The sequence below is a fragment of the Prionailurus viverrinus genome, chromosome E2 (genome assembly GCF_022837055.1).
Source record: "Prionailurus viverrinus isolate Anna chromosome E2, UM_Priviv_1.0, whole genome shotgun sequence".
In the NCBI taxonomy this organism is placed as follows: Eukaryota; Metazoa; Chordata; class Mammalia; order Carnivora; family Felidae; genus Prionailurus; species Prionailurus viverrinus.
Window position 1 is genome coordinate 31,547,020 of NC_062575.1, and position 23,278 is coordinate 31,570,297.

The 23,278-nt window shown below is 37.2% G+C and overlaps 1 protein-coding gene across 4 annotated transcripts in view; it reads left to right on the top strand.

Moving 5' to 3' along the window:
- The window catches only part of RPGRIP1L (RPGRIP1 like), a 91,564-nt gene that overhangs the window by 57,474 nt on the left and 10,812 nt on the right, over positions 1-23,278 (top strand). For 3 of the 4 annotated variants that reach the window (XM_047836371.1, XM_047836369.1, XM_047836370.1), the window contains 4 exons: positions 2,630-2,731; positions 3,178-3,337; positions 5,039-5,112; positions 18,070-18,253. In XM_047836371.1, coding sequence (XP_047692327.1) covers positions 2,630-2,731; positions 3,178-3,337; positions 5,039-5,112; positions 18,070-18,253 — 520 coding nt within the window. Of the gene's footprint in view, positions 1-2,629; positions 2,732-3,177; positions 3,338-5,038; positions 5,113-6,579; positions 7,226-18,069; positions 18,254-23,278 lie in introns of those variants that run through there. The other variant, XM_047836372.1, reaches the window with a different exon arrangement.

Below are 23,278 nucleotides of genomic sequence, written 5' to 3' on the forward strand. Positions count from 1 at the left end.
ACCAAATCTCTCAAGATTGAGGTGCCTCAACATTTAAACTGCAGACCTAGACGTCTGCTCAGTCTGTATCTACATTGAGAGGTCTTATCCAGTCTCATAGTTTGGGGTTTTTTTTTTTTTTAATGTTTATTTATTTATTTTGAGAGAGAGAAAGCATAGGCGAGGGGCAAAGAGAAAGGAAGAAAGAGAATCTTAAGCAGGCTCCACGCTGTTCCATGAACCACAAGGTCATGACCTGAGCCGAAACCAAGAGCCAGATGCTTAACTGACTGAGCCACCCAGTCACCACCAATCTCACAGTTTGGAACAACATCTAGATGCTGATACTCCCATATTTGTATCTTCACTCTTGATCTCGCTGCCCAATTCCAGATTTATTTTCTTCCTGCTTATTTCATATGCATTGGACATCTAGTAGAAACCTAAACTTCACATGTCAAAACCCAGATGTCATCTCACCAACCCTCTTCCAAAATGTTTCTTTCATTGTTTCCCATTCTCATAAATGACTGACCGTTCACCCAGTTGTACAGTCATGAAATTTCAAAGTCATCCCTTTGGCATTTCCTCTTTCACATCCCACATCCAGTTCATCCACAAAACCTGTCAGCTATACTTCCAAAACATATCCCGTAGTCAGTCATCTCTACTCTCACCACTCGAGTTACCATCATCATGTCTTTTGGACTTTAAAAAAATAATAACTTATTTGTAATTGACATATCTCTCACATAGGTAAAGGACATGAATCTTAAGCACACAGCTCAGTGGATAGCTACACAGCCACCACCCAGAGCTTAAAAAATACCTGGCATATACAGTGCATTTCATATATATGTGCTAAGTAAATGAATTCAGTAATTACTAGTCAGGCAGTATTTAATAGCTAATACTTACGGAGTGCTTATTATGTGTCAGACACTGAGCTAAATGCCTTATGGCCACTGAACTCATTTAATTCTCACAACAACCTTAGGATCATACTAGAATTATTCCCTTTTAAAGATTGGGGAGGTAATGTTTACAGAGCTTAAGTAACTTGCTCAAGGTCAAAGTATTAGATCTGGGATTCGAACACAGGTAGCCTGATTCCTACATAAATGATCATAAATATAAAAAGATGTGCATAGAGATGTTTGTTGCAGCGTTCATCACAACAGCTAAAAATGGTGAACCAGTTATATGTCCAACACTAGTAAAGTAGTTCATTAAATTATGATACATTCATTTATTTTAATATTATGTTTTATTAAAAATTATGTTTACCCAAAGTTTCATACCAAGAGAAAATTTTATGTTGTGGTATTAAGGGTTTTTTAAATGTAATAGGATATATTGTATTTATAATATAATTACTACTATGTAACCAAGAGATTTCTTTATTTGCATTAAAAATTAACCATAAAGAAAAAGGTAAAAAATAAAAAGAAATCTATTATTAACAGATATTATCATTGGGTAATGAAAATATGGATTTGTATTAATTTCTTTTGTTTTCTTGTTTATCTTTCACATTTTCTTTTATTTAATATTCTTTAATGTTTATTCATTTTTGAGAGACAGAGAGAGACAGAGCGTGAGCAGGGGAGGGTCAGAGAGAGAGACACAGAATCTGAAGCAGGCTCAAGGCTCTGATCTGTCAGCACAGAGCCCGACACGGGGCTCATACCCATGAACCATGAGATCATGACCTCAAGCCAAAGTCAGATGCTTAACTGACTGAGCCACCCAGGCACCCCTATCTTTCATATATTCTATATTGGACATGTTTACTTTTAAAATAGCAAAAATGATAAGCTGTATTTTAAAAATACACATCAGTTTATAAATCCTGGAAAATGATTGATGATAAATTGATTTTTGATACAGTTAAAAAAGAATGTTGATCATAGAAAGTACATTATCTATCCTAGTACATGCAGTTTTTTAATTACATGGGTAATGTATAATCATTATAGAAATATTAAAAAATACAAAGGAAAATTTAAAAACATTAAAAATAAAATTAAATTTCCCCAAATCTGTATGTCAGAGGTACAATTTTGGTCAATTTTCTTCCACACTTATTCCCATGGGAATATACACATTGTTGGGTTGTTTGTTTTTTAACAAAAGCGTATACAACTATATGTATTGTTCTGTAGCTAGCTTTTCTACCCAACGCTGTATTGCGTACTCTCTTCAGTGTTAGTAAGTACCACTATGTCAGTGTCAGTACACTTGTACAATGTCAGTGGCAGTGAGAGTGTCAGTAAGTACTAATAATGATCTACATTATTATTTTTTTCATGGTTACAAAGAACTCAGGTATTTGGATGTACCGTATTTTACTTAAGTAGCCCTCTACTGTTGGACATTTGCATTGCTTTCAGTTATAAACAGTCCTTCAGTGAACTACACTTGCCGTTCTTAAATTGTGTATATACCATGATGAATAGCAACCATTGTACTGAAATACATTAACTAAATTTAGGGACAGATGGGTAACTACGATATTTACTCACATATGTATGTATATACGTGTGTGTGTGTGTGTGTGTGTGTGTGTGTGTGTGTGTGTGTCGGGATGATTTGAGATTTAGTAATAAATACAAAATAACATACATGCATGTTTTTACATCAATAAAAGGAGATAACTACTTCTCCTGAAGATGGGAAGGGAATTTCATCAGAAGTAGAGCATACACCAGAAATAGAAATTAATATGCCAACTCTTTCACATATTCCTGAGGTATGTATTTGCATTAAAATTCTTTCACAAGGTTTATTTGGTTCTTAAAAGACTTTGTATTAACATGGATCAAAAAATCATAGCATTATCCTATTTTTGTGTACAACTTCCTGGGAATAGAAGGACCAAAAATGTGACAAGGGTTGTAACAGCTACAATTATGCTGACATTAGCAGGTAGTAAATAGATATATGAATTAGAGTAATCTGTAAAAGTCATTTTGATGTTAATGCATTTTTCATTCTTGGTTTATAATAACATTTTCATGTATCTGCATATTATCATTTGTACAATTTCGGTGATTGTTTTCTAACGAATCACTTATGTGTAATGCTTGTCTATATATTTAAGTCTCAAGCTTGCATGCTTTATTAATCCAGTGCTTCAACAAGTATGTATACATGTGATCTAAGCAACAGTGTATCAGTGTGCTTTCCTTTCTTCAGGTTTCTCAAGGAAGCAGTGTAACAAAGGTAAAAGAGAATACTGAGAAACTAGAAGGAAGAGATGATGATGTGTCTTGTCTCTCTGAGGGTCAGCTTGCAGACCGAAGTTTGTCTTCTTCAGAAGATGAAACAGAAATAACTGAGGAACTAGAACCAGAAGGTGATTTTTTTTTCCTTTTTTTAAGTTAACATTATTTCCTTCTTTGCTTTATTTAATCTGTTAAGAGTATGCCTTTGGGGCGCCTGGGTGGCTCAGTCAGTTGAGCGTTCGACTTCGGCTCAGGTCATGGTTTCACGGTTCGTGGGTTCGAGCCCCGCATCAGGTTCTGTGCTGACAGCTCAAAGCCTGGAGCCTGCTTCTGTTTCTGTGTCTCCCTCTCTCTCTGCCCCTCTCCCCACTCGTGCTCTCTCTCTTTCTCTCTCAAAAATAAATCAACATAAAAAAAATTTTTTTTTAAAAGAGTATGCCTACAGGGCATCTTCATTTAACAGTGGATCTACCTCATGATACCTATCTCCCGACAGAAATGATGGGACAGAGTTCAGTCTCGTCAGCTACGGTCAGGGGAACGACTGCACACCTTCTTATTTCAGCTTGGAGTGCCCCACTAGCATCCAAGTATAACTGCTGACCACGTGTCCAGTTTATATTTTAAATAACTTCATATTCTCTGTGGGTGTCATACTATCATCTGGATTATTCTAGAGAAATTAACTTTTTAAAAATTAAAACTAAGAAGTCAGACAAAAAAGACAACTCATGACAGTATTTAATTTCTATGAATATCTGGAACAGGCAACTATAGTGACAAAGCATTGAAGTCGCTCCCTGGGGAAGGGCAAATAGGAACAGAGAGATGCAAAATAGGAGTAGATTATCGGGGGCACGAGGAAACTTATGGAGTGATGGATATATTCACGATCTTAATTGTGGTGATGATTTCACAGAATTATGTATATGTCAAAATATCAAATTTTGCATTTTAAATATGTGCAGTTTATTGTATGTCAATTGTGTCACCATAAAACTGCAAAAAATTTTAAAGATGATTTTAAATACTAAGAGTAACTTGATTTTTTGCACAGTATAATTGGTGAGGCTGTTAGGAAACACCTATTACCTTGTTCTCTTTAAAAAGATTATTTTTAGGGGCACCTGGGTGGCCCAGTCAGTTGAGCGTCTGACTTCGTCTCAGGTGATGATCTCACAGCTCGTGAGTTTGAGCCCCACGTCGGGCTCTGGGCTGACAGCTCAGAGCCTGGAGCCTGCTTCAGATTCTGTGTCTCCCTCTCTGTCTGCCCCTCTCCCGCTCATGCTCTGTCTCTCTGTCTCTCAAAAATAAACAAATATTTTAAAAAATCTTTTTAAAGATTATTTTTCAATTTCACAACAAGCTATATTTTTATTATCTTTGTTTCTACTAAAACTGAACTTGGATTTTCAGTCATTTTTTTTTTTTTCTCTTTCCTAAAATATAATTTAGGGGCGCCTAGGTGACTCAGTCGGTTAAGTGTCTTACTCTTGATATCGGCTCAGGTTGTGATCTGACAGCTCATGAGATCAAGCCCCATGTCAGTCTCTGCGTGGAGAGCACAGAGCCTGTTTGAGATTCTCTCTCTCTCCCTCTCCCTCTGCCCCTCCCTTGCCTTGCTCTCTCTGTCTCTCTCAAAATAAATAAATAAACATTTAAAATAAATGAAATAAAATGTAAAAGTAAATATCTTTGCTGTTAAAAAAAGTCTAGACATAATTATCATATTGTTCTTTTCAGGTTGTCCTTATGACATATGCCTATTTCTGTCCATTTTACAAGGTATATTTGCTTTAATAGACAAACTATTGAGTTTTATTTTTTAACAGATGAGGAAGAGAGATCAGCGTCTGACAGTGATGAATGTATTATTCCTGGTCCTGTCTCCGAGAATATCAAACAGGTCAGTAACTTGATGCCAGCTAGAAAATTGTAAAATAAAGTTGTCTTCATTCGCAGTGTATCAGTCTTCATGTGTGAAAATCTTCGGGCAAAAATATTTCTGGGAAAATGCTAATGTATTTTCACAATCTTACCCATACAATCGTCTAGTACAAAATAAATTTATATGTAGTTTCATAATGTGATGGGTGATAACTTCTGGAGTTAGTTTGGCTTACATGTTAACAATACCTAACAATAGTAGCTTTAATAGTTAATTGATAAAACCAGTTGACTTCCTTGACTCCTTTTCAGAACCATTGTACAAAGGTATGTTAAATCACATCTCAACTTTAAGAATTCAAAATGTGATATTGCATTCAAAACTATAATAGCTTGCAAATGTGAATTCATACACTATTCATATCTAAATATGTCCACTGATAAACTATTAAAGTTATTTCATTTCTGCCAAAAAAGTAAACCCTGTTAGATCTTGTATAGTGTTTGCGTGTTTTGTAGCACATTGCTGAAAAGTAGTATGTAAATTCAAATTTTGAAAAGAAAATTGTACTTTAATTTACATGGGAAGTATACCACTTAGCAGAGCATTTCTTATTTTAAGGGGGGGCCATTTTTATAAAGTAAGTGTAAGTAAAGTAAAAAGGCTCTAGCTTTTTCTGTTCATCTACATTAATTTTCCTGAAATGATTAATTGTACACCTTTTTTTAGAATTTCTACTTTTTGGGTAAGAATTGGAATACTTCTTTCAACTCTTAAAATTCTCAGCTTAACCTCTTTGCAGAACAAACCCAAATGCAAACAGAATAGTTCATCTGTCCAAAGTTTTATTACCATTGTTATTAATTATAATACCACCTGACCCATGCATCCTTATATATGGAGTCTTTTTTCTTCAAAATCAATAAATCAAGGAAGAAATCTTGAGTATGGTTTCCTGGACACTTTTAATAAAGCATTTAGTTCAATTAAATTTAGCTTTTTTGCTTTATCAAACCTGAAATTGTTTATCGAACTGATGAATAGAAATTCTATGCTGTCTATTAGAAAATTGTGATAATGGGAATTAAAGGGAAAATGGGCCCCTTGTGTGGATAGCCATTTGTATTAGGGTTTTCCAGGGAAATAGAACCAATAGGATATATATGTATAAATGTCTACATATAGAAAGATTTATTATAAAGAATTGAGCCACGTGACTGTGGGGACTGAGAAGTCCCAGGATCTGCATTCAGCAAGGCAAAGACCCAGGAAATGCAATGGTGTAGCTCCAGTCTGGGTCTGAAGACCGTAAAAGTTGGAGTGCCACTGGTACAAATTCGAGCTGGAGAGCAGGCAGGCAGAGACCCAACAAGAATCAGTGTGTTCCATTACCACATTCAAAGTCAGGAAAAGACCAATGTTGCATGTGAAGGCCAACAGGCAAGAGGAGTTCTCTCTTTTTGTTCTCCTTTTTTTTCTGTTTAGGTCTTCAATTGATTAGAGGAGGCCCCACCCACATTAGAGAGGGCAGTCTGCTTTACTCCGTCTACCACCTCAGATGTTAATCTTATCCAGAAACACTCCAAGGACACACCTAAGACAATGTTTGACCTATGTCTGAATAGCTGGTGGTCCAGTCAAGTTGACAGATAAAATGAACTATCACATCATTTTAGGAAGAATGTATTCTCATTACACCGAGCACAGTAAGCGTGCATGTTTGAATCAGACATTTCTTCCTGTACATCTTCCTTAAGAACTGCTTCAGGTAGCACTTTCAGGACAGTGACACATGGCTTTCATCAGAAGGAAAGGACGACTTGAATGGTGCTTCTGACCTAAGCACATCCTGCGTAACATGTCCTTTAATTATCACAACAATCCTATATTCCTTAGCATCTACTCTGTGTCAGAAAAGAAGCAATCCCTGGCCTCAAAGAAGTCACAGTCTGCAAGGAAACACAGTCACAACGTAAGGTGGTCGGAGCTAGGGGAACGGAATGCACAGGGTGCTGCTATAGGAGCATTCAAGCAAGTACCCAACAGCATGAGGGACCCTCATCAAGGATGACTTCCAAAAGTCAGTGAAGCTTGAGCCAAGTGTTGAAGGTGATGAGGAGTTAGTGAGAGCCATAGAGGGGTCATTTCAGGACAGAGGAATGATAGCATAAAAATTAGAATGTGGAGCATAACTGGTTCTGAAAATTCAGAATGGTTTTAGGGTGGACTACATCTATGGCACACCTACAGGGCCCCAGGAGAATATGCTGAAAAGGTAGACATGTCCTCAGCGTTGAGGCCTCTCGTGTATCATCCAAGGAGGCTGAAGTCTATCCTAAAGTTCTATGAGCGGCCAATAAGGGCTTTTAAGGGAGGGGGAAGATCACTCACTCATTAAACAGATATTTGGGGAGTATTTGCTGCATTCCAAGTTTTGTTCTAGGCCATGAGAATATACCAGTGAATAAGAGAAATAATCCTCTTGCTCTTAGGGAGTTTACACTCTTGAATTCAATTTTAAAAGAAGAGAGGCACAGAGACTAATTAAAAAGTAATTAGAGAACCCTACTCTGGTTCTCCCCATTTGATAAGATTTTTTTAACCAATTGCCTCTACCCTCTCATGTCACAGAATTGAGACTAAAGTAGTATCCTAGATAAGTATCATTTATGCCAATTACACTGTGAATCTGAATTACCTGCTACACTGTATAAGCACTTGAAGATCACCCAGTTTCCTCCTTGCATGTTTCAGAAGCTCTCAGCTCACAGTTATTTCTTAGAAATGTTGATCCTTAACAGGAATCTAACAGATTTCCCAGGACTTAGACATATTACTTGGTTCTTCCTCTTTTCTTTATGTCTGTGATGTATAATTAATCATAGATTACTTCATTTTGTTTCATTTCATTTACAACATTTATGAGCTTCACTTTGTCAGAGTGAAATGCTTGTCCCCTCCTTTTCTTTCCAAAGTGGCATAATTAGTGTTAGCATCTTTTTTAACAGACTACATAAAGTTTAGTGGCTGGATTAAATCAAGTCATTAACATAATGTGCTACCCAATTTGCCCCTATCGCTCTTCGTTTCCAGGACATCAAAGGGCCACAGAGCACCAGTGTAATTGGGCCTTGCTGGCCTGTCAGATTCCGTCAGCCTGACGACTGATTCTTTTACTAAAAAGCTTCTAGGCATGATAATTAAGTGGGGTGGGGGAAGTCTGAGAAATGTAAAACTTTGGACATTTCTCTATGAATATTTTATTAATTTGAATAATCAGAAGTTAACAGTATCAATTTGATGTATAATACATTGATTAAAAGCCTTGTTTTAGGTCCTTAAAATAGACATCAAAACCAAAAATTTGCATTTGCCATGACACTAAAAAAAAGAATTAACAATCCTCCTTTCAGAGTGTTTCTAGTTTTATCTTTTAAGCAACGCAGCTTTCCATTTTCACTACGAAATGTATGGCCATCAATTCACAGATTTCTTAAAGTGCGCCCACAGGTAAGAATGGGAAGTCACACTCTGACAGAGCAACGGACTCTTCTGTGCATTGCGTATTTACATCGTTCTCTTTCTCTGTTTCTACTAATGGCAGTTTTGTAAAAACTGCCATATTCAATTGGACGAAATTGCAATTCCACCTGGAAACCAGGTCCTCTTGAACAATATGAGCTGGCATTCCCAGGTGACTGCAATAATGATGTTCAGCAAAATATGCTTTAAAGATTTGAAAGGCAAAATGCATAAAACAACTCACTACTTTTAGAATTCATGTATTAAAAAGTATTAAATTAGGGGCGCCTGGGTGGCGCAGTCGGTTAAGCGTCCGACTTCAGCCAGGTCCCGATCTCGCGGTCCGTGAGTTCGAGCGCCGCGTCAGGCTCTGGGCTGATGGCTCAGAGCCTGGAGCCTGTTTCCGATTCTGTGTCTCCCTCTCTCTCTGCCCCTCCCCCGTTCATGCTCTGTCTCTCTCTGTCCCAAAAATAAATAAACGTTGAAAAAAAAAATTTTTTTTAAAGTATTAAATTAGAGGGCACCTGGGTGGCTCATTAGGTTAAGCATCCAACTTCGGCTCAGGTTATGATCTCACTGCTCGTGTGTGTATGTCTCTCTGTCTCAAAATAAACGTTAAAAAAAATTAAAAATGAATAAAAATAGAAAGTATTAAGTCGGGGCACCTGGGTGGCTTAGTCAGTTAAATGTCTGACTCTTGGTTTCAGCTCAGGTCATGATCTCATGGTTCATGGGCTCAAGCCCTGAGTCGGACTCTGAGCTGATAGTTTGGAGCCTGCTTGGGATTCTCTCTCTCTCTCCTTCTCTGTCTGCCCTTGCCCCGCACACGCACCCGTGCTCAAAATACATGAGTAAACTTTAAAAAACTTATGAAACGATTTCAGAATCAAACATGATATCCTGTCAATGTGTAAAATAAGCCCCTCCCTCTGTTTTACATATGGACGCTTCAGCTAGATAGAATACGTTTCAAAATATATTTTAGGTGAAACCAGAAATGTTGAATTACTCTGCTGGTAGATCCTTCCAAAACTATTTTTTATGTTTTGCAACTTAATTATCTCTTACTAATATTCTATGGACATCTTTCCATAGTAGTATATTCCATTTCTTTGAACAGATGCATACTACTGCAATGCATAGCCATACCATATTTATTTAAATAAGCCCCTTTTGAAGGACCTTTAGGTGAGGGCATCTAGGTGTCTCAGTTGGTTGAGTGTCCCATGGAGCCTTAGGCTTCTTTCAGTTTTTGCTAATGCAAACCTTTCTGGTTACAATAACAACATATAAAAATTCCTGCTTCCTCACATCACACCTTTGCCAAACCGATGGTGAAGAAATTACACCTCACTGAAAATTCCATTACAAAGAAGCCAAGAAAGAGGAATATTTATATACACATACATACACATTTTTATATGAGCATACAGACACAACATTTAGGTTTATGTAAACAAAGAAAATGTCTAGAAATATATAATCCAAACACCATTAGCAGTGAGTATCTCTGGGACATGGTCAGGGCAGGGGTCAGCAAACTATGGCCAATGTGTCAATCCCAGCCCTCTCTCTACCTGTTTTTGTAAATAAAGTTTCACTGAAACACAGCTACACCCATCATTTACCTATTGTCTATACTGCTTTCACTCTAGAAGAGCAGAGTTGAGTGTTTGCAACAGAGACCATATGGCCTGTGATGCAAAAATTATACAAAACGTAATTGCCAACCCCTTTGGCAAAAAATTGCCGACAACAAGGAACTTTTATATTTTACTTTTGGGATTTATATTGTTGGATTATTTTTTTTTAAGTATATTTATTTATTTTGAGAAAGAGAGAGAGTGAGCAGGGGAGAGGCAGAGAGAAAGGGAAAAAGAGAATCCCAAGCAGGCCCCCACACCATCAGCACGGAGCCAACATGGGCTCCAACCCACAAACCATGATCATGACCTGAGCCGAAATCAAGAGTCAGGCGTTTAACCTGGTGCCCCTCTTGTTGGATTATGTTTAATGATGAGTATAGACTCCTTCTAGAAAGGAAATAATTTGTAAGCTAAGTCTGTACTAAAATGTTAAATAATAACTAGAGAACAGTTTCATATGAATATCATGGAAGCTTTTTTGTAAATATCTTAGAAAGGGACAGCAAATATACGTTGAATCTTTCTTGGTTTAGAGCAGTGATTCTCAAAATGTGGTCCCCAGACCAGCAGCATCAGCGTCACCTCAGAAACTGTGAGGATGCAAATTCTTGGACCCCACCCCACACCTCATGAATGAGAAATTCAGAGACGGAGGCCCAGCAATCCGTGTGTTATTGAGCCTTTCAGGTCATTCTGGGGCATGCTAAGAGTTTAAGAACAACTTTAGGGAAAAGTGGTACTTCTCTCCGTGACTGCACACTCAGATCACCTAGAGAGCATTTTTAAATGCCAGGGCCTGGCTCCATCCGGATCAGCTAAATCCGAATTTTGTTTAAAGCTCCCCGGGTGATACTAATGTGCAGCCAAAATTGAGAACCACTGTACTATAACATCTGTTTTCAATGATGGTGAAAGTGGAATAGCATATCAAAATCACCTGAAATTGAGGGTAATTTTTAAAATTCTCTCCTTCCTTCACATTATTGCCATAGTAAGCCACAGTTAATGATGGAAATGTGTCATATCCCTCAGGTGTATTAGGACAGGAAAAAATATTCCAACCATTGCTTTAGAACATGTGGTAACAAGCTTCTGTAATTTGCTGACCATTATAGATGCAGTAATTTTCATGGTGTATAAGGGAGACCATGACAGTATTCTAAAAATAAGCCCTCTTAACTCTAGCACCATTTTGATCTCCATCACTGAAGTTTCGGTATTTACATTATTTGTTTAATATGGGTCTTTCACAGAACACGTGAGAAAAGATAAGTTACTGCCACTGATGAAAGCTGGGGTTTTTTTTGCTTTTGTTTGTTAAAAACGTTATTGTCTTGCCAGTTTGAGTTTCTCTTTACTCTTCTTTCTCCCAAAGAGCTTTTAAGAAACCAAATATTCTCAATCAAAACATGTATGAAGAATGGATATGATTCCTAATAAGGGGAAGTTTTAGAGCCTAGTGTGAGTTGAGAGGACTTTTTTTTTTTTTAAGTTTATTTATTTATTTTCAGAGAGAGAGAGAGAGCGAGCACAAGCAGGGGCAGAGAGGGAGGGAGAGAGAAAATCCCAAGTGGACTCCACACTGTCAGTGCAGAGCCCAATGTGGGGCTCAGACTCACAAACCGTGAGATCATGACCTGAGCCGAAACCAAGAGTTGGTTGCTTAACTGACTGAGCCCCCCAGGTTCCCCTGGGAGGACTTTTTTTTTTTTTTTGAGATGACTCTGCCCACCCCCAGCCTGAAGAAGGAAGTTGTAAGAATCACTATTAATCAGTGTGCATTCCTAGCCTGTTTACCTATGGCTCTGTCAATAGGTGAGCTTTTTTTAGAACTCACCCCAATTAAAATTTTTCTCTTAAAGGGCATAGACATAGATTATAACCTTCCATGTCCACTTTATATCTTATCAGTTTGCTATATAGTACCAAGTTCTACCTACTCCTATAGGTAGGCTTTGTTTATATTTATTTACACACATACACACATACACACGTATGTAACACATTTTTATAGTGATAAATGTAATACCCATGTAAATTCATGTAACCATTTGGGGAGTAATTTGAATTTCTCACATCTATCCCTTAGCAATTCTTCTAAGAGAATCATTCACATACACAAGAAAACATAAAGGAATGCAACATTTTTGTAATAGCAAAAAACTGTGGACACCTGGATTGTTCATCAGTAAAGAAATAAGTGGACTATAGATTATATATGCAATATAAATGGAATTCTATACAACAGTTAATATATAGGAATTGGATTTTAATTATAAACGTGAATAAATCTGAAAATATATAGCATTCGGTGAAAAAAAACACAAGTTGCAAAATGATTAATAGAGGCTGATACCACTGATATAAAGCCTAAAAACAGAACAATACTCTGTGTCGTTTATGGATATATACCTATGTTGTAGAAAATATAAAAGCGTGTTTGGGAGTGATACATACCAACTTAAGAATAGTGGTTACCTATGGGGGGATGAGAAAGGAAAGAAAGGAACTAGGAGGTAGGGGCTTTACCTGTATCTAACTGAAATGTTTCATTTCTTCAACAGTAATAACAAAAAAAGTTTGAAGCCGATACAGCAAAATGGTAACATCTGTTTTAGACGTTGAGTACTTGAATATGCCAAATTATTTTCTATACTTTATAATTTTTAAAGTTACGGAAATGCTTATTCACCTTTGAAATTTAGAATGAAATAAAACTCACATGTAATCTCACCAGAGTTAGAGTTAAATCTAATGGACTAAAACAAGTTGAAAACTTTTATCATAGGCCATCCTCAGTTAAGGGATACGATGTTTAAGGACTGTCAAGTATAATTAGTTTTTAGAAGCCTAACAATTCAACTCCAATGTGACTGCTCTGATGCTTGAAACCAGAGGAAGAATTCAGCATGATCCTCTGAAGTAAAACATAAAAAATTTAAGCATGCCAATAAAAGCTTAAGTAAATACTGTAGAAAAATATGGCCTAAAAAGTGAATTAGCATCAGTCAGGAAGCAATGGTGGAATTGAGCCAAAATCATGAGAACTTTTAACTTTTTTTCTCTGCGAGTAATACAAGCTGTCATCACATTTCTGGATCATTCAATCACACAGTATGGAGTGTCCATCTATACAGGCAAGTAAAAATAAGTTCTTACTTGAGTGACTTCTATTACTTCTGTTCACCACAGTCGACTTTTAAATGCTTTTTTTTTATATGCTAACGTCAACATCTTGCTAACTAGAGATGTAAATAGGGCACTTGGTGAACAAGACAAAAGTAACATCATACTTAATAACAAACGTTCACACATACAGAATAGAAGACATACCGTGTGGCCAACTTACTACATGTGAAGGCTACCAATACCCTACAGAAGTACAATTGTCTTGTTCTAGAGGTCCTAAACAGACATTATGATGCATCTGACTGCAAAGACGTGTTTGAATCAGTGTATGGTTATCCCTTGCAAGTCTCCTAGTGGAACTTTTCATTGTTTTATTATGAAAAATCGGAAGTTCAAAAAATAGTAACCTCCCATCTCAGTTCCAGAATATTGACCTGTCTTTGAAATACTCTTATTTAACTGAAACCTTAAACAGCAAGATTTCTATATATTTTTCAACAGTTAGTAATAACCAACTTACCAAAACACGGGAGACAATAAATATTTGTTAAAAAAGAAAACCTAAAAAAAAATGCAGCTACACCTTTTACTGGCAATATACAAAAGATATTCTGAATATATAAAAAATATTCAGCCTCCCTTGACTCCATATCTTTAAGTATTTATTGAGAGCCTACTATGTGCCAGATAGGATGTTAAATAGCAGAAGATTAATAGGACAAGGCTCTGGCCTCTGCTTCTACAGAGAAGCACATAGGCGCAAAAAAAAAAAAAAAAAAAATCCATGAAGTATAACGTGACTACAAAGTGTAGTAAGGACCCAGAGGAGGAACCAGCTCACCCTTGAAGAGTAGAAATGCTATCCTAAAAGGACAGCATGTGTGGCCCAGGACATAAAATAAGTAGAATTTTGTCTGGTGGAGAAGATTTCAGATGCAAAAAACCTGAGCTATATAAACAGCACACCACTGGTCCCAGAAAATGGCTAGAGTGTAAGTTAACAGGCTTTCAAGCAGAAAGGGTGATACCTGATTTGTTTTTAGGGAGAGAATTCAGCCACAAGAAGAGCAGCTGAGACTCCAGACCAGGGATTAGGGGCAGGAGTGCCTCGCCTCTCTTCTAGCCGTGAGAGTAGATCCCTTCGTTTCTGAGCGTGTGCTGCATGCCAACAGCAGTGATGTCATAAGCAGGGTAGCTCGAGTCCCTGAGTCCCCGAGTTTATAGGCTGGTACCGTCCATCTGCGTCCAGTTCTGCCGACCAGTTCTCTTTCATGATCCCTTCTCATTTCTCCCTTGTTACTCCGTCAAACTGCATGCTAATACTAGGCAGCTGTTGAGTGAGTCCTTCCCCCAGATCAGATGAGAACCTAAACAAATTTCTCTAGAGATAAAAATGAAAAGAGAAGCCACATCCTGTTTTGTCTTTTTATCCCCAATAGCTGATACAATGTTGAAACACAAGCTTTCAATAATCTGATGAATCATTGTGTTCAGGAAGTGGCATGAATAGGGATGGGTGATCTCCAGGATGTGGTGGGTATGAAAAATGAAAATGGCACCCGTGGCTCCGAGGTCTCCTAGCTGTAGGGTGGCCAGGTGGCTGGTGATGTCACCTGAGATGGGAAATATCGGAGGATGAATGAGATCAGGGGAGAGGGTATGAGTTCATTTCTGACACGAAGTTGTCTGACTGAACCGTCAGTCAGGCAGCTGATGTACTTCTTAATCTTCAAAATCTTTATTTACAATCTAGTTGAACTTTTGATTCACAGAGGCAAAAACACAACCAGAATTGTTCCAATGTTGAAAAATAAGTTGGCTAGCCCCAGTAGCCAAAAGGTATAATGTTTAGCAAATTCTTTATTCAGACAGAGCATGCTTCCCTGGATATATACTATTTGGAACTTATCCGTCTTCTAATTTATTTTAAGTTGATTTATGTAGCTTAAAAAGAACAAAGATGGGGCACCTGGCTGGCTCAATCTGTTAAGCATCCAACTCTTGATTTCGGCTCAGGTCACTATCTCACGGTTCAAGGAATCGAGCCGCGCATCAGGCTCCGCACTGACAGCATGGAGCCTGCTTGGGACTCTTTCTCTCCCTCCCTCTTTGCCTCTCCCCCACCTGCTGTCTCCTCTCTCTCTCAAAATAAGTAAACATTTTTTAAAAAGACAAAAGGGGCACCTGGGTGGCTCAGTTGGTTGAGTGTCCGACTTCGGCTCAAGTTATTCAAATCTCACCATTCGTAAGTTTGAGCCCCACATCGGGCTCGCTCCTGTCAGCCTGTCAACGCAGAGCCCGCTTCAGATCCTCTGTCCCCCTCTTTCTGCCCCTCCCCCGCTTGCGCTATCCCAAAAATAAATACATATTTAAAAAAAAACAAAGAAATGGTAACTAATAACTTCTATACATAATATTAGAAAATTTAAGGGACATGGGATAGAGGTAATGAGGCTCGAGGGGGAATAACAATAAAAAACTGGACCAGAAAGGAGATGATGCCATGTAAGGAATTTTAAAGCTCTTTTAAATTTATTTGAATATGATGGGTTTTCTTTTGGTTTGTTCGGTATTGATGTTTTTGCTTGTTTCTTTGGCTGTAATCTACTTTCATTTAGAATTCTATTTTTGTATATAGTCTTATTTGATAACCTAAATTCGTCCTTACAGTAATGCAAGTTTTTATATGGGGATTGTACACTTAATATATTATTAATAAAATAACCGGTTAAATAAATGTGATTCCCCTGCTATTTATAAGTTCATTTGTCTCTTCATTGGGTTCTGTGATAAACAACTTAAAATTCTTCTCTGCACAACGTAGAGGTAACCATTTTGCCTCTCGGTGGCTATTTTCCTTTAATTCTTTTGTGCCGAGGCAGGAATATTTTATAAGATGTTATTGTTATAACAATTGTGAGTTTTTCAAATTACAAGGCATGTAAAAAGACTTAATTATGCACGGTGCTCCATTTGAACCAGAATTAGAAAATGTGTGTGCGCATGTGGTATTCTGACAACCACGATGCATTTTAAGGAAAAAATAATATCACTTAAAATATTTTCTTTCCCATGTTAGTCTTCAGCAAGCAGAGAAGGGCTTTTCTGAAGTGAGGTTAGACAATAGAGCCAACTTCATTTTTTATGCACGTGAACGGAGAGGGCTCGAGGTTATTAGTTGAAACCGAGTAACCTTTCCAGGCTTCCATCTCTTTCTTTTCAAATTTGAATATGAAAAGCATATTCAAGTCAAAGACCATCACTTTAATGACATTTGGCAGTCATTTGATTTATTAGGTTTTAGAAAAAATTTTCCTTTAAATATTTCATCATACTATGCTAATCCTAGTAATATTGCCAGCTGCAGCCTCGTACCTGTATTAGTGGAGACAGAATGGTGTGGAATTTTCTCTGTCATCCTAGTAAAATTTCCATGAATCTACTGAATAATAAAATAACCTTATTGAAATATTCAGATTTGGGTTTTTAGTTAAAGTGTCTTAGAATACATAATAAAAGAAAATGTCTTTTGAAAGAATGGGGCAAAATTACTTCATCAAATATTGAGGGGGTTTGACAGCAATAGAAATTGTTCTTTATGGGGATATTTTTACAATAGGATAGTTATGCTTTTCAGTTTGATTAATTATATTATATGCTTTGAAACATCTAAGTAGTCACTATGGTGAATTTGCACAACTGATTTATGTTTGACAATGAGTTCCTAAAAAGTTGGCCATATAGACAGGTCCTGGTTTCAGGATTTTCTAGCGTGCTTCCGAATTTAGTAAAGAGGGGTTTAGTAAAAGGGAATGAAGTATAAATTTAAAATTTGTAAAAAATTTTACAGTTCTAAGGGAGGAGTTACCTTGGTGTGATCCAATTTTTAAATCAGAGACTGGTGTTTGTGTTAAGTCATCACTCAAGGAAACATGTGTGGCTTGTATAATAAGGTATGTGACACCAAAATGTATTCAGTAAGGATTGAAATGAAAATTACACAGTAAAACTGTTATTTGTAATTATTAAATCTGTAAAAATGAGGTTAAAAAAAATAAATCACAAGGAAACCTGTGTTAAATTAGGTAGACAGTTTGTTTCTCTTGTTTGAAAACATTACTTATTGAATGAAATATGTTGTGGCAGAATATATAAGACAATGGACTATAGTTTCTGCTCTAGTTAATACGGATTCATATAGCAACGTATACTAGCATAATCACTATGAAGTATTCAACAGGCTTTGATCTCTAAATAACTGAAACTTTCTCAGGTACAATAGATTAAATAAAAGCAGTGATAAACATGTACTTCATTACATAGTTTGAAACAAGGCCAAGTGATACTTGTCATTCTGAAAGCAATCGGAGATGAAGATCTCATAATCTTCGGCCCTGATAGACTACTAGTGGGGTATTTATAGCCTCAAATGTAAATCAGGAGACTATTGCCATGACACTGTTAACTTCAAACCCTGGGGCATTAGAATCTCATTCTCTCTCTCTCTGTCGTGAATAATCTATCATGTGTAACTACACAGTCGTGTACAATGTGTTCCAAAAAAGAAACCCATTGGCCTTCATGTTTTATTTAAAATTGATAGTGAAAAAGAGTAAATGGGTTTCTGCTCATTTGTTTTATGTTTCTTTGTTGTTTTTTGTTTCTGCTCTTGAAACAGCCATCAGAAAAAATTCGGATTGAGATCATAGCTCTAAGCCTTAATGATTCCCGAGTAACTGCAGATGACACTATCCAACGGCTGTTCGTTGAATGCAGATTCTACAGTCTTCCTGCTGAAGAGACACCTGTGTCACTTCCAAAACCCAAGAGCGGGCAGTGGGTCTACTATAACTATAGCAATGGTATGTATGGTTCATTTATAATACAGACTTTTGTTTTTGTCTTTCGGTGAAGGTAGCTGTAGGAACAAGGACAAAGTATAATTCTCTAATGTTCACACAAAGTCATGGGAGTCTCATCAGAATAGATTAATAAAAGTCAGGTCTGTAGCATCAGGATTAAGAATTCAATTTGAAGTAATACTGAAGTTAAGAGAAAACAAAAATGGTAGGAAAACCACCTCTCTGGGTGTTCCCGCTATATCACAGAATCAAAAGAAAAATGTCACACGTGGGTCTACAATTGAATCAAAACGTATAATGTTTCGAGGGGGATAAAAAAAAACTATTATCTTTTTAATCATAATCCAAACAATTCTGTGGCCTAATTTTTTCTACCTTTCTGATCAATGTCCTCACATACATGTTTTTACTATATATATATATATATATACACACATGTCTCCCAGTGTCTATATGTTCAGGATTTTAATTGAGTGACCTAAATTCTTACAATACGTTTTCATGTTTTAGTCCACACATGCGTTGATAGCTGCAGGCAGGTTGTCTCTTTTAGGGCTTCACCTATCAGCTGGTTGCCATCTAAGTCAGACCCACCTGGTACCCTGTAAATTCTTAGATCAGCCGACTTTAAGATGTTTTAGAGAATCATATATATCAGTATATAATTAATGAGGAGTAAAAATATCATATCAAGCTGACATGACCCTATGATAAAAACTGCTTATGAAGTTCTAAAACCCTATAAACAAACCATAAAGATGGAGTGTTGCATTAGCTTTAGCAAAAACAGGCCACTAATATTTTTACTCCCCAGTTTCATAAATTGTATTTTAATCAACATGTGTAATAATGCTGTTGATCGTATGTATATCAGCTACTGGTCATGCGGTAAAAATACAGATGGCCGTGGTTACTTCTATGTGTGTGTACGCATGTGCACACACCTATTTTTAGAAATGTGGTCATTGCTTGAGACAGTAACCATGAGCATCCCAAGGTCTGTTCTAGTCTTCCCTGGATCCACAGTTCTTACTAGTTACGTGAACTTGGGCAAGCTATTTAAATTTCATGGGATCCTTTTTTCTTATCTATTGAATAAGGCACCCTCTTAGATCTCTTCCAGCTCAAATTCTATAATTCTATAATGACAGATAGGTTGAGAAATCACTTAGGAAGCAAATAATATAGTCAGGACAAGAATCTGATTCCTCCTTCCTTTCATTGACTTGATATAACAGAAACATTTCCAAAAATATTTTCTCAAACTTCCTTAGAGATATTTTACCTGCAAAGTGTCAGAAAAGTAAAACACACCAAATATTATTAGTAATGAGAGAACTGTTTAGACAACTAATTATAATGGAAATACCCCCAAGAAAAGAGACAAACTCTTCTGGCTTTTGTGTTATTCTTCTTAAAGGTCAGCAGTAGAATGTTTGGTTGGACTGACAACAAAATTGCTTTTTAGACATTGTACATGGAGAAATTTGGCCTGCTGCAGAACAGATTGTTTTTATTTGCTTAAGAAGCAATGCAAATCATTCTGGGGATGCAACCTGTTAACACATCCTCAAGTGTCCTGAATTTTGTATCGTTCCCACATAGTAACCTAGGGCTTTGCGGGGTTTTCGTTGGTTGGTTGGCATTGGTTCAGGTATATTTTTTCCTTTTACTGCAAGATACCCCTACTATCTAATTGGTATTTTAAGAGCTGCTTATGTTTCTAATGAAAAATCAGTCCTCCAAAAGCAACAAGAGAACCAATAATTTATTAGAAATGAACTCAGTAGAAGTGTTTACTGTATCTTTCTTCAGCTTCTCTTCCTACCTATTGAGATTCAACTATGTAGTATTTGCAAAGTTGATTGAAACAAATTTTAAGGATATTTAAATCCCTTCGTGGTGGGAGGGGAGAGGACCGTACTTTGTGCTTCCAAGCAAAATAATGCTGTTTTTTTTTTTTTTAATCTACTCTATCTGAAAAACTGTAGTCTTAGGTCATCAGCAAATTCTGAGAAGTCATGAAAATTAACCTTGTAGGAGGCTTTATTTTATTTCTCACTCAATTATGGCCTAGTGAAAGTGTTTATTTTTAAATTATTATATTTGCATCACCTTCATTGCAGAATCTCCTTGGATCCTTGGTTAATAAGTAACTATCTCATCTAATTATTGTAATGATTTGCCATTCACTTGCGACTTGAAGTAAAAGGTCAATATAATGCAGCCTTACATCTCCCAAATCATATTAAATGTTAATGAAAGTAATTTTATTTCCAAACTGTTTAATTCAGATGGAAAATCTAAAGGACAATTAGTACATGCTGTCTTCTGTTTGAACGCCATACCAGTTGAGAGGTGGACTGAACCTCACAATGATTTTTACCCTATATAATGGCTTGAATCTTTTCAAAAGGGATTTGTGTCCTGAGGCCTAAGTTGGGTACATAAAATGAGAGGTTTAGTCTAGTGATCCGCATGATTATAGCCCAATTCGGTCTTGATTAAGAGGTGTTAATACCAGGTTCACTTACACAAAAAATAGATGTTCTTAAGGTTCCTAATGCTGGCAGGAGCGGGTGGGGAAGCAAGGTTGAATTCACTTGCTAAATATTTGTAGCAAGAAGAAAACATTTGTATTTTGTTGGGCCTGAAAATTTTGCTCAGAGAATGCTGACAAAGCAGGAAAATAGTTTGGAAAAAATAAGATTGATGGTAGGTCTGAAGAATGTTGTCTGGGCTGAATAAAGCCTTCTAGGGAATTGACAGTGGGAAGAAAAAAGATTAATGAAATCGTCCAAAGTTTTTATGAGACTTCTACAGATCTGGGCCCTTAGTCTGTGAGCATTGAACAGTCCATGTTTTGGAACAATTAAAGTTTAATTCAGAAGATGAAAATGATGCAGACTTTACATTCTGTCACTAATAGGAAGAGAAATTTGGCAAAGATGAGGATTAGGGGAATAACACGCCAACACAAAAAGTTTTCTGAGATTCAAGGTTATCAGCCCTTTGTAATTAAGCCATCTGCATTTCTTCTGCCAATGACACTGATAAGAATATAAAGATCTTTCCAACCTGCATAAGTGAGGGATAAGTTTTTAATGGTAGGCAATTCAAGATCAGCTTAGATATTTAGACTACCATTTGGAACCTTTTTTGAGACATATGCTTTCAATAAGTTCATGTGAAAATCTAGCAAGTCTTAAACAAATGTGATTTCTAATGAGAATTAAAGGCAAAAATAGCTTAATTTTTAGAGAGTTCTGATATTTTTCAAATCACCAGAATTGCTTTTTATTTTATTTTTTTACTTTATTTTGAGTGAGAGAGAGAGAGAGCACCAGCGGAGGAGTAGAGAAAGGGGGACAGAGAGAATCCCAAGCAGGCTCCACACTTGGGCACAGAGTCCAACTCAGGGCTCAGACTCACGACCCATGAGATCATGACCTGAGCCAAAATCAAGAGTCAGACGCTTAACCGACTGAGCCACCCAGGCGCCCCACAATTGCTTTTTAAAAGACACATTTGAAGTTTTGAAACTGCAGATTTTTTTTTTAACCATCTGGTTCCATAACACCAAATGGATGTCCTTAGGACTATGACCTAGAGGTGGCCACAGTGTTCCGATGTCCCGCGTGTTCAACACAGAAGTGTTCACTGGCAAAGGGATGTTGAGCTGCAGCCATGGTTCTCTGTGTGGGACATCCCAATCAGCAGCAGCAGCAGCTGGGAAGATAAAAATTCTCAGGCCCTAACCCAGACCTGCTGAATTAGAAACTCAGGGTGAGCTCATTAATGTGCATTTTAACCAGCCCTCCAGGGGATGCTGGCATACATTAAAAGGCAAAGAACCTCTGGGCTAGATTAAGACGCCCACCTTCCAGGCCTTGTTTGTGCAAACAGAAGAGCTGGACTTCGAATTTGGTACACCTTCAGAGAACTAAGCTTATCGGTAAAGAGCTTGAGTTTTTTCAAAAAGGAATTTTAAAAGCTGTTTACCCCAAGAGAGTGAAGGCCCCTGGCTGGACCAGCTGAACCTAAGCAATATCCTTTCCTGAGAGAGTTCAAGGAGAATGAGATGGCCTCCCATGATACAGGTACGGAATTCTCTCTCACACTGCAGTCTGTGCTAATGACATGGTTGCAGCTTAAACGGCAGGAAAAGTTTTGACTTCCTGTGGAAGAAGGGGACGTGGAGGTTAAGAAGGCAGACTCTGGAGGCAGACTTTGCTGGGTTCTGCCACTTTCTAACTAGGTGAGCCTGAGTAAATTACTTAACTTCTCTGGGTCTATTTAATCATCTGTCAAATGTGGGACAGCATGGTCCTTAACACATAAGAAAGGTATTGAGTGCAGTACCTAGTACATAAGCATCACTCAACAAATAATGGCTGTCACTATTTTTATCATTGAGAGAATAGGAAATACAGTGTGCTGGCCAACTGGATGGAGCAGAAGCAGGGGTATCCCTGCTATACCATTTTTTCACCAATTTCAATGGTAAAGGTGTTCTGTTTTGTTTTTAAGATGTAGAAATTGCCATGTAGTACAGCAGTTCAACTTCTGGATACCTACCCAAAAGAATTGACAGCAAGGACTCTGACAAATATTTCTGATGAATACATAGCAGAATTATTCCCAATAGTGAAAAGGTGGAAATAACTCAAATGTCCATCAACAGACAAATGGGTAAAGAAAATCTATATATCACAATGCAACATTATTTAGTCTTAAAAAGGAATGAAAGTTGGGTAAAAGCCATGGATGAACCTTGAAAAAGACTTATGCTAAGTGAAATAAGCCAGATACCAAAGGACAAATATTGCATGGGTCTACTTGTAAGAGGTACCCAAAACAGGCCAGTTCATAGAGACAGAAAGTAGAATAGAGGTTACCAGGGAGTGGGGAGGAGGGAGGTGGCAAGTTACTATTTAACTGGCACAGAGATTCAGTTTGGGATGATGAAAACGTTCTGGAGGTGGATGGTAGTGTGAATGGACTTAATGCCACCGAGCGTATGCT